The 12,905-nt window shown below is 39.5% G+C and overlaps 1 protein-coding gene across 3 annotated transcripts in view; it reads left to right on the top strand.

Annotated features, from left to right (window-relative positions):
- Positions 1 to 12,905, top strand: part of LOC132172946 (uncharacterized) — a 75,853-nt gene that overhangs the window by 47,509 nt on the left and 15,439 nt on the right. For all 3 annotated transcript variants that reach the window (XM_059584509.1, XM_059584508.1, XM_059584511.1), the window contains 2 exons: positions 4,925 to 5,050; positions 11,551 to 11,615. In XM_059584509.1, coding sequence (XP_059440492.1) covers positions 4,925 to 5,050; positions 11,551 to 11,615 — 191 coding nt within the window. The remainder of the gene's footprint in view (positions 1 to 4,924; positions 5,051 to 11,550; positions 11,616 to 12,905) is intronic.

Raw genomic sequence — 12,905 nt, 5'->3', positions numbered from 1 at the left:
GAGTATCAGACGATCTGGTCATATGATTGGATGCTGTAGAATCAATAAGCCAAGACTTAGACGAAATAGTACCATTACCTTGGAGCCCTAAGGCAAAAAAGGCTGACATAATCATCTGCTAGACCATTTCAGGAGTAAGAACAGCTGATCCGGCGGCAGAAGAAGAGGCTGAGGACATCACTGGAGCAGAAGAGATGTTTACTGCAGCCTGATAGGCAGCAGCTTGACGATTCTGAGGCCAAGTGGGATATTTTTGGATAAAGTGGCCCGGTTTCTTACAGTAATTGCAAGATTTCTTTGCACAATTGGCGGCAATATGACCATACTCCTTGCAGCTGAAACACTGGACCTTGCGCATATCCTTACCCTTCCCTTTCCCATAGGCTGCATAGGCTACTGGATTCGGGTTGGAATCGTACTGGAACGTAGCCTGTGTGAGAAAACGCTGCTCCTCACAAAGTAATTCTCCAAAACAAACATCCAAAGATGGAGTGGGATCCCGATTCATTAAATTTGAGCGAGTAACCTCAAATTCAGAGCGTAATTTCATTAGGAATTGATCTCTCTTGCTCTGCTCATGAACAGCCTGAATAGCAGAGAGAGGTGAAGCAGGTACCTTTGCATAAACCATATTAGAAAATTCTCCCCACAAATTTTAAAAACCAGGAAAATACTCCGGAATTGAGAGATTGCCTTGAGTGTAACTAGCAATCGCATATTCCAGCTAAAAACAGCGTGTGGTATTGTCCTGATGATAAACCTTCAGCAAATACTCCCACATAGTCTTCACAGTCCTATAGGGCCTCAGATTGAGCACAATAAGAGGATCAACAGACCCTAAGATCCAAGACATCACACGTGCATCCTTGACCTTCCACTTAGCCAAATCCTTAGTTTCTGTAGGAGCTGGATCACTACCGTTAATATGGCCCCACAACTCTTTTCGCGTAACAAATAATTGAAATTGGAATTCCCAAGCAGAATAATTTTTTCCAGTAAAATGGACAAAAGTCTCGCTAGAAGACATAATGAAATCAAAAAATTAGAAATTATAAAACCTGATAAATGAGTAACAGGCCTAGTAGAGTAGCAACCCAAACAGCAACCAAGCCCAAGTCCAAGCAAGCCAAACAACAATCCTAATTTGATGGTTGCTGACCACACCAAACAGCAAGCCCAAATCCAAACAGCAACCCACCCAGCAAACACTAAGCCACACTCACCAAACAGCAAGCCTAATTTGATGATTGCTGACCACACCGAACAGCAAGCCCAAATCCAAACAGCAACCTACCCAGCAAGCACTAAACCAAGGGCGTGGGTTCAAATCCCTCTTCTGACACCAAAACCGCACCAAGAACCAGCGACAGTCCAACCAGAAACAGCGACAGTCCACGCTTCAGAAATCTCCGGCAGTCCCAAAACCTCCACGCCGGCAACGGAACCAGACATCGATGACCACATCAGCAACGAGAGCGTCACCGACGAGAGCGAGATCGAAGCCGACAGCCCAATTCCTCCAGAAATCTTCGGCTGCCCCGAAACCTCCACGCCGACAACCCCAAATCCTCCAGAAATTCTGGTAAGAATAAATTCCCTACCCTCAACAGAATTATCGACAACTTTCCCTGAAGTTACCAACAGCCAAAGAGACCAATAACTCAGTCCCGACCCAACTCAAAAAACTCGAATCAAAACCCTAATTTAGATGATTTAGGCTCTGATACCATGTCAATTGTACGGAATACCTCTCAATGTGAGGGTTGCTCGTATTATATAGAAATTGTCTAGGTAATTACAGGCTGTATCTTAGCGATTACAGCAATCTAGAGAAACAAATAAGGTAACTAAAATCTACCTATTAATTACAATATACTATAGCTATAATACAAGAACATGCCATAACTAGAAAGACGAATTATGGCTAAATATATATGATATATATAGACCGTATCTGACTGACAAGGAGATGGTTGTACCTGGGAAGAAGATGCTTGGAATGACTCCTATACAAAGACCAAGCCCCACTATCAACTCCTTAGCCCTCATTGGCGGCGAGACCACTAGAGGAGGCGACGTGATTGCTGGAAAACCTGACTGTGAGCTTTCCAAATGAGTTTGAAACCCTCCGGTGGAAGAGGAGGCACTTGGGGCACCCACCTGACCGAGATCCAATCCAAAAACTTCTTCGGCCGATAAAGCCCAGCCTTCTTTCTCCTGGGTTTAAAATATTTCTTAGGCCAGCACCCACCAGAATAGCCTTGCCTTTCAACTTGGTGTGTGGCTGATTATTAGAAACCTCAGCTACATTCTTTGGCCCGTTACGCAAAAGCCCACACTTGCAAGAGAGACATGGCCCTGAAGCCAGACGATCCAAATACAACCCTCTCCCCCCTTGTATTTTCTCTAGCATTATCCTTAATCTGTCATGTTCGGTACCTCCAAAACTAACGTTGTTGTTGATAGGAGAATTTTCCGCAGCGGGTACGACGTGCCCCTGCGTGGCGTCTTTGCAACAAGGCCAGTCAAATCTCGCCGCAAAACACAATGAACCGGTCAAACACCTCAAAACATCAAGGCTTGTCGGATCTTGAAAACCATCTACGATGATCATGATTCGAGTGATCATTATGATCAACAACCAACAACAATCGCATTTCCCGTGATCAATACAACCAACAACAGTCAACCACAACCAACAATGAACAACCAAAACCAACGTTGGATTGATCATCATCCATACTACCAACAATAGAAAACAAGCAACAACGAAACTTGAAAACACTACTTGGTACTTCTCTTGAGCAACAAACCCGATGGTTGCTTCATGTAGCCCAATTGAGCGATAAAACACCTGAACCGATTAAGAAATCACTTGAATGGGCCAAAAAACCATTGAATCGGTTGAGAAACCGTTGGAACTAGTCATGAAATAGCAAGAACTAGCCAAAGAATGTACTAAATTGAAAGAAAAACCATTGACCAGGTCTGAATATGCTCTGAAACAGAAAGAAAATCAATGAACTGATCAAAGAAGACACTGAACCGGATGAGAAAGGTGCTGAACCGATCTCAAACTACACTGAACTAGAAGATAAGTTGATGAACCAAACACGAGACCACTATACTAGATAAAATATGTAATGGACCGGATGAAAACCAGCTGGACTGGTCGAGAACCAGCAAATCGGGTAGGGCTGGATCAAATATGGGCCTCCATTTTCTTTTACCAAAGACCTTGGCCCAAATACAAAACTGAGCCCAAACAACCAAGAGTTGGGCCAAACCAATTGAGCCTATACACTACGCCTAGCTATCCCTATCTAGGATAGTGAATAGCCAAGAAACACTCCAGCTTTGGTTATCCAGGATAGGGAACAACAACCAACCAAGAACTAAATAGGGTATAACCTCCCCAAACAGCGACGCCGTCGGAGAAACTCAAAATACTTCGACTACCACCATGCCAATGTGGACACAACATGGATACAACCAAAAACTACCCAAACATGCCACCATTTTCATCACGCCAACCGTGACAATTTTCTCTACCGATCGAAAAATGTCACCACCGCTCAGAAACCGTTGATGACCACCATGAAAGCACCTGTTGATGTCATTGACTACTCTTCCAACCACTGAGAACCAAGGTGAAACAACACAGTTTCGACAACTATTGACAAAGATGCCAGTAAATAAATAGTGAAAATACCTATACCGAAATTCACAAATGAATAACTCTTTAGAGCTTCATCAAGGCAATCTTGTGTTGGTTAAGCCCACATTGGCAATGCTGCCACCAAAGGAGGACTCACCAACACTAGGACGTGAAGTTCAACCAAAAGGAAGAAAAACTAAGACTATATAATAGTTACACGAAGTGGCTCTGCTTTTAGGGGGGGGTTAAACCAAGGCTCTTAAACCCTAAACCTACTTTGATACCATGTTGTAGTTTCCTTGCAAGGTTTAGACAGAAGGTGGAGGCTCATTATTCTCACTTAGCCTCACATACTTTTATATAGGTTGAAAATTACAATAACTAAAATATCCACTTACTCTAAATTGGAAGAGCATTCCTAGTAACCTCAGCAAAATAACCAAAAGTACACATTTCTCTATTTTAACTATCCACTTTTTTAAAGCACACTTAGCAGCCTTACTATTTTAACTATCAACTTTCATTATTCCATTTAAATACTTCATTTTTTTTTTAAAGAATATGGAAGGAGAGATAAAATTTATATTATTTCTTATTCATTTGGTGAGTGAATTGTACTCACTAAAGATAGTGGGTACTGTTTGCTCACAATTTATTTTGGGTTAAAATGGTTGAGGGTGAAAAATGAGGATTTTAGTCACTTTTGCTAAATTGGCTTGCCAAAATAATTAAAAAATGGTTTTGGTGAGGCTGCAAGGATTGTTCTAACAAACTTTTCTAACTTTGGGTAAGTTCAATTATGAGTTTTATACCTGTTGGGCCTCTCCACTTGATGGCTAAATCTTTCAAGTTGGATATTTTACCATCATCATGTAAAAGGAAGATATTGTGTCCACGAGCTGAAGAGTGACTAAAGAGCAATATTTGGAATTCACTTTATAAATTGTTATCAATTGTATGCCTGCTTCTTGTGTTTCTTAATGCATGTTTATTCATACTCTAATTTGTATGCATTTTTTCTATATCTGCATGCATGTATCTTCATTTCAACCCCACAAGATCTTGAATAATCTAAAAATATTCAGCTCTTCTAGAACACGTGCAGCTATGTTGTACATACAAATACTTAACTCGTTCACTTGTAATGTCACTTCACCTTGGCTTGACTATTACTAGTTATGTATATCCTGCTTATTCGTGCAAAACACATATGGCTTTATTCAGCCCTTAAAATACATTTTGTTGTCATGGAAATTGTTATTTCAGGAAAGCTAGATGCTGTTGGGTCACAACTTGTGGCACCACATCTCGGGATGAGTTCTATTGGAATTTCAATTACACAACTTGCTGCTCATGAAGATACTTCATATCAAGAAATCAAGAATTTCCAGAGTGAGTAGTCAATTGCATATTCAATATCTAATTTAGAAGTTTGTAGACATTTTGTAAATAAAAAATCAAACTAATAGAATCATCATTTCCTTTTCTTTTCTTTTCTTTTTTGTCTTAGTTTCTCCATGGTAGCTTTGAACTGGTAAATAGGGTTGTACCAATGTGGATGCGGTTATAGTTTATAGGCAATAACCGCATCCACAACCGCTAATTGCATCCGCAATTGCATTATGTGGTTTTCACTTTTAGGTAATTGCATTCACCTAGGCGTATCCACGCCATTATTGCGGTTATTGAAGGCAAAATTGCACCACTAACCACTTATTAAGTAATGGGCCTATTTTAGTGTTTTGAACCATCTTTGGCCTTTTTAGGGCCTATTTAAACGAATATAAAACTATTTTGGGCCTGATCTAGTGTTTTTTTTTTTTTTTAAGCTTTAATGTTTTAGATAAAATCCATATCTTGAGTCTACATTCCAGCTTAAAAATAACAAAGAAAATACATATATTATATATAAGGGCTTGCGGTTATTAACCGTATTTGCCTATCCTAAAACTGCTAACTGTCAGTCAGATACGATATATATATTTAGCCATAATTCGTCTCTCTAGTTATGGTATATTTTTGTATTATAGCTATAGTATCTTATAATTAATAGGTAGATTTTAGTTGCCTTATTTGTTCTCCTAGATTGCTGTAATCGCTGAGATACAGCGTATAATTAGTTAGACAATTCCTATATAATATGAGAAACCCTCAGATTGAGAGGTATTCAGTACAATTGACATGGTATCAGAGTCATCATCTAAATTAGGGTTGTTTTCAATTACCTGTTGAGGGGCGTAGGAATTGTCAAGCTTGGGATGGGACTGGGTTGTTGTTTTTTGTGGCGGTCAATAACTTCAGGGGAGTTGTTAATCATTCTGGTGGGTTCTAAACTACTATTCGACAGTTTCTTGGTTTGTGGAGAATCCTTGGTGGCTGTTGGCAAGGTCTGTGGTGGTTGTCGGTAGGTTCTGTGCAGTCTTGGAGCGTTCCCGGCGATCTGTGGTGGTTGTCAGCAAATTCTGTGCAGATGTGGGCTTTCGGCAATCTGTGGTGTTGTCGGCGATCTGGGCTGTCGGAGCTTTGGCGCTGTCGGCAGGTTCAGGTGTGGTTGATTTTATTTGGTGTGGTGTGGTGAGGCAAACTTAGGCTTGCGGGGATCTGGGCTGTCGGAATTTTGGTGCTGTCGGCAAGTTTAGGTGTGGTGCGGTGAGCGTGGTGTAGCTGCTGCAGATTCTATTGTGGTGTTGAGAGTGGGTGCAGACTAGGCTTGTGTCGTAGCCACTGCAGGTTCTAGTGTGGTGTGAGTGCAAACTGGGCTGCGGATCTGTGGGCTTGTGGGCTTGCTTGTGGACTGCTGCAGGTTGCTGTTTGGTGAGCTTTGGGCTTGCTGTCCAACAAATCTGGTGGGCCTGTTACTCCTTTATCAGGTTTTATCATTTCTGATTCTATTTTGGTTTCATCATGTCTTTTAGCGAGTCTTTCAGGGTTCGTTTTACTGGAAAAAATTATTCTACTTGAGAATTCCAGTTTCAATTGTTTGTTATGGGAAAAGAGTTGTGGGGCCATATTGATGGTAGTGATCTAGCCCCTACGAAACCTAAGGAGTTAGCTAAATGGAAGGTCAAAGATGCACGTGTGATGTCGTGGATCTTAGGGTCTGTCGATCCTCTTATTGTGCTCAATCTGAGACCCTATAAGTCTGCAAAGACTATGTGGGAGTATTTGTTGAAGGTTTATCACCAGGATAATACCGCATGTCATTTTCAGTTGGAATATGAGATTGCTAGTTACACTCAAGGCAATCTTTCCATTCAGGAGTATTTTTCTGGTTTTCAAAATTTGTGGGGAGAATTTTCTGATATGATTTATACGAAGGTACCTGCTGCATCTAGCTCTGTTGTTCTGGCTGTTCATGAGCAAACCAAGAGAGATCAATTCCTGATGAAATTGTGCCCTGAATTTGAGGTTACTCGCTCAAATTTAATGAATCGGGATCCTTCTCCATCTTTGGATGTTTGTTTTGGAGAATTACTTTGCGAGGAGTAGCGTCTTCTCACACAAGTTACATTCCAGCATGATTCCAACCCAAATCCAGTAGCCTATGCCGCCTACGGGAAAGGGAAGGGTAAGGATATGCGCAAGGTCTAGTGTTTCGGCTGCAAGGAATATGGTCATATTGCCACCAATTGTGTAAAGAAATCTTGCAATTACTGTAAGAAACATGGCCACTTTATCAAAGAATGTCCCATTCGGCCTCAGAATCGCCAAGCTACCGCCTATCAAACTGCAGTGAACACCTCTTCCGCTCCAGTGATGTCCTCAACATCTTCTTCTGCTGCCGGATCGTCTGTTCTTACTCTTGAAATGGTCCAGCAGATGATTATGTCAACCTTTTCCGCCTTAGGGCTCCAAGGTAATGGTACTACTCCGTATAAGTCTTGGCTTATTGATTCTGCTGCATCCAATCATATGACTAGATCATCTGATACTCTTTGCAATGTTCGTCGATATCTTGGTTCATCTGATATTCAAGTAGCTAATGGGAGTCATTTAGCTATTAATGAAGTAGGAGATATCAATCCTTCATTCCGAGATGTTTGTGTCTCCTGGACTTTCTAATAATCTTATTTCAGTTGGCGAGTCAGTTGAGAAAAACTGTGATGTCCATTTCTCTCGTGATGGTTGTCTTGTGCAGGATCAGGTGTCGGGGAAGATACTCGCGAAGGGACCTAAAGTTGGCAAACTATTTCCACTGCACTTTTCAATTCCTAGTTGTTTATCTTTGGCTTGTATGACAGTTAACACTCCAAACGAAGTATGGCACAAACGTTTGGGTCATCCAAACTCTGTTATTTTGTCTCATATGTTAAATTCTGGTTTGTTAGGCAATAAAGAACGAGTTTCTAAAAATTTGTTATTTGATTGTTCTGTCTGCAAACTTGGTAAGAGTAAGACACTTTTCTTCTCATGGTAGTCGTGCTACAAAATGCTTTGATATTGTGCATAGTGATGTATGGGGCATTTCTCTAGTAATTTCTCATGCTTGATATAAATATTTTGTGACATTCATAGATGATTTCAGCTGATATACTGGAGTCTATTTTCTTCGGGTTAAATCTAAGGTCATGTCTGTTTTTAAGACCTTTGTAGCATATATTGAGAATCAATTTTCTACAGGTATTAAGATTTTGAGGTCTGATTCTGGTGGAGAATACATGTCCCACGAATTTCATGATTTCTTACACCACAAAGGAATTGTCTCTCAGCACTCTTGTCCTTATACTCCACAACAAAATGGGGTGGCGAAACGAAAGAACCGACATCTCTTGGACATTGTTCGCACCTTATTGCTTGAGTCATCCGTTCCATCTAAATTTTGGGTTGAGGCATTATCTACTACAGTTTACTTAATTAATAGACTGCCCTCTCGGGTCTTGAATTTTGATTCTCCTTACTATCGTTTGTATCATCAGCATCCTAGCTATCTTAATCTACATACTTTTGGATGTGTTTGTTTTGTTCATTTACCTTCTCATGAACATCACAAACTCTCTGCTCAGTTTGTTAAATGTGCATTTATGGGTTATAGTATTTCACACAAGGGTTATGTTTGCTATGATTCTTGTTCTAACAAATTTCGTATATCTCGTAATGTTGTTTTCTTTGAGAATCAATGTTTCATTTCTACACATGTTGAGTCATTGCCTGAAATTAGTATTCTATCGTGTTTTGATGAATTGACTCCTCTCCTTGAACGGTTCAAACTTGGAATTGTGTATACTCGACTTCTACCAACTTTGCCTCTTCCTGAGACTGACCCTTCATCCGAAACTGTTCTGACAACTTCTCCGGAGATTGATTTGTCATCCGAGACAGGTCCGATCAGTTCTCCCAAGCCTCCTGAGCCTAGTCCTTGACGATCTGCCCGAGTATCACGTCCTCCTGATCGGTATGGTTTTTCTCACACTTCTTTTAATGCTACTTCTATTTCCATCCCTACATGTTTTTCCGAGGCCGTTAAACATGAATGTTGGGGAAAAGTGATGGATGAGGAACTTCAGGCTCTCTAGGACAATCAAACATGGGAGGTGGTTCCTTGTCCTTCTAATGTTAATGCCATCGGTTGTAAATGGGTTTACTCGATTAAGCTCCGCTCTGATGGGACTCTGGATCGGTATAAGGCACGATTAGTTGCTCTTGAGAACATGCAAGAATATGGGGTGGACTATGAGGAGACATTTGCTCCGGTAGCGAAGATGACCACAGTGCGTACGGTTATTTCTATTGCCGCCTCCTAAGGCTGGCCACTTCACCAGATGGACGTCAAAAATGCTTTTCTTCATGGTGATCTCAAAGAGGATATTTACATGACTCCTCCTCCGGATTTGTTTTCTTCTCCATCTGCAGCTGTGTGTAAGTTAAAGCGGTCTCTCTATGGCTTAAAACAAGCTCCCCGGGCATGGTTTGAAAAATTCAGGTCTACGCTGCTTCGCTTCTCCTTTGTCCAAAGCCAATATGACTCCTCTTTGTTTCTTTGCTCTTGACTCCAACTAGTCTCGTTCTTTTACTTGTGTATGTGGATGATATTGTCATTACTGACACTGACTCCAGTTTGATTGGCCATCTCAAGCAGAATCTTCAGGCTTCTTTTCAAATGAAAGACCTTGGTCCTCTTTATGTATTTTTTGGGGTTGGAGGTGCATACCGATTCTTCAGGTATATTCTTGAATCAACACAAATATACCCAGGACTTGATTCACCTGGCTGGTTTTCAGGATTCTTCTTTGGTGGATACTCCTATGGAGGTTAATGTGAAATATCGAAATGAGGAGGGTGATCTTCTTTTTGATCCTACTATGTTCCGACAGTTGGTACGCAGCTTGAACTATTTGACTATTACTCGGTCTGACATTTCCTTCGCTGTCTAACAGGTTAGCCAATTTATGCAAACTCCACGCCATCTTCATTTAGCTGCGGTTCGCCGTATCATTTGCTATCTTCGGGGGTCACCTGGCTGTGGGTTGTTCTTTCCAAACGGCTCTCCTCTTCGCCTTGTTGCTTATAGTGATGCGGATTAGGCCGGATGTCCTGATACTTGGCGGTTTGTCACGAGTTGGTGTATGTTTCTTTGTGATTCTTTGATTTCTTGGAAGAGTAAGAAACAAGCTTGCGTTTCTAAATCATCTACTAAATCTGAATACTGGGCAATGTCTGCTGCTTGTTCTGAGATTGTCTGGCTTTGTGGGCTTCTGGCTGAGCTTGGTTTTTCTCAATCTGATTGTACTCCTCTCCATGTAGATAATACTAGTGCCATTCAAATAGATGCTAATCCTGTTTACCATAAACATACGAAGCATATTGAGGTAGACTGTCATTCTATTCGGGAAGCCTTGGACACTCGTGTTATATCTCTTCTTCATGTTTCCACTGATCTCCAGATAGTTGACATATTCACGAAGGCCATGACATGACAGATCATTAGTTCCTTGTGGGCAAATTGATGCTTCTTGATTGACCAGCATTAATTTGAGGGGGGATGTCAGTTAGATACGATATATATATTTAGCCATAATTAGTCTCTCTAGTTATGGTATATGTTTGTATTATAGCTATAGTATCTTGTAATTAATAGGTAGATTTTAGTTGCCTTATTTGTTCTCCTAGATTGCTATAATCGCTGAGATACAGCCTGTAATTAGTTAGACAATTCCTATATAATATGAGAAACCCTCACATTGAGAGGTATTCAGTACAATTGACATTAACTGCGTGCATGCGGTTACACAGATAGTGGTTAGTTGCGATTAATATCCGACCGCTTCTACATTCCTACTAGTAAAGCCTTTTTGTGGTTTCAAGAAACTTTTTTTTAAGTACTTTGCTACCTAGCTAGGCATCTTTTCTTATTCACTAATTGGAGTTTCCTGTAGAGGAATTTTTTTCTTGTTCTTTTTTTTTTTTTCTTCTTAATTGTACATATATATTTTGGCATCTTTACTGCATATCAACGTAGCACTCTCAGCTAGACAAAATTAACATGATCCTCAAAAAAAGAAAAAGGCATATAAGATTATGTTTTCCATTGGAATTTATTCAATTGATCCATTACGTTGTCAACATCTAAAAACAAAACATGTGCGCACTCACACTTGCATAGTTACATACTCTCTGCCCCTATGCTTTTTCCCTGTATGTCTCCTTTTATCATGACCTGTAAATAATCTTTGACGTAGAGATAGTCATGAATTTGAAGTCTTCTATTCATTTAGAATTTATAATTAAAAATTCCATCATAGTTTACTGAGACATTAGTCAGGTTTTTTTATTTTATTTTATTTTATTTTTTCTCTCAATTATCTTATTTACATCTCTATTTGTGGCTCAATGAATAATAATCTGGTTTTGGAAATAACATTGACGACTGCACTTTTGTTTCTTCTAAATTTTAGAAATGGAGAAACTGCAGCTATTCATGATCGTTTCTGGATATTATGATTCACAGAAGAACTTCAAGGTTTGAGACATTCTTGTATTCTATTTTGCATTCCTTTCTTTTTGTTAGGATTTCAATAAAAGGAAAATTATTGAATCACTTGTTGAGTTTTGGACTGTTATCAAATTGCTCCCTTAGTTTCTATTTTAATCTTTTAACTCCTACCCAATCAATCCTTCTATACAGATTTTGTCAATATTATTTCACGGAGTCCACATAAATCTACAATTATACAATTTTCCAAAAGAAAGGAAAATAAAAATAAAAATGCCCACAAGCCATCCCTTTGTTACGTGTGGCCACCCTCTCTTTTACAAAAGCAGGGTGGTTGCGAGCCACCACGCTCTGTTATGGTGTTGCAGTGAGTCACTCCCCTCTGTTACAGGCTGACTGGGAGTTGGTCTTCCTTCGAGTTGGCCATGAGCTACCCTTGATTTTTCTTTTCTTTTTTTTCTTTTTTTTTTTCTTCTTTTATTTTAAAAAAAGATATGATGTTAAATCACCACTTATCCTAAAAGTTTAAGCTTGTAAGGAGAGACAAACTCAAAGAGTTAAAAGATAAAAATAAAAATTCATGGAGCGATTTGATATATGTCCAAAACTCAGTGAGTGATTTAGTAACTTTACCTTCAATTAAAACACGGGTATCATCATGAGGACTTAGCATCATGTCTGCTATGGCAAAAAGACCATCTACTTATCTAACAGTATGGCTTATTGCTGCATAGGTACATCTAAAGCTATAACCCTCCCCCAGACACCCACCCCCAAAGATGTAATCCACTAAACACATTTTGATTTTGATGTGGTTTTAATCCCAGCAATGAGTCAAATTTTGGTTTTTAAGAAAAAAAAAATGGGTATTTTAGGAGAAAGAAAAATGGTCATGTGTGCCACGTGATCACTTTTCCATTCATTTTAACTTTCAACGCTAATAGAATGGCATTTTGATAGTTTATGGTAGTTTGACATATCCTATCAAAAATGTCACTCTATCAGCATTAGACACACGAAGTGGTTTTACCTTGGAGAGTTTTTCGTCGTAAACAAAAAAAAAAAAATAATAATAATAATAAAAAGGAAAGAAAGAAAGAAAGAAAGAAAGAAAGAAGAAGAAGAAGAAGAAGAGAGAGGGTAGTTTGACATATCCATATGCTAGTTTTTAAAATTTTGGTGGGGTAAATGAAAAAGTGCAGGAGTTTGAGAAACCAAAGTGTATTTTCCTCAATATTTTTATAGTTGTCCTAATGGTTTAATGATTGTGTTGCTTCCACTATTTAATCATGAAGATTACTAACATTACATGTTATT

Source organism: Corylus avellana, chromosome ca2 (genome assembly GCF_901000735.1).
Source record: "Corylus avellana chromosome ca2, CavTom2PMs-1.0".
NCBI lineage: Eukaryota > Viridiplantae > Streptophyta > Magnoliopsida > Fagales > Betulaceae > Corylus > Corylus avellana.
This window is presented reverse-complemented; position numbering and strand designations above follow the sequence as displayed.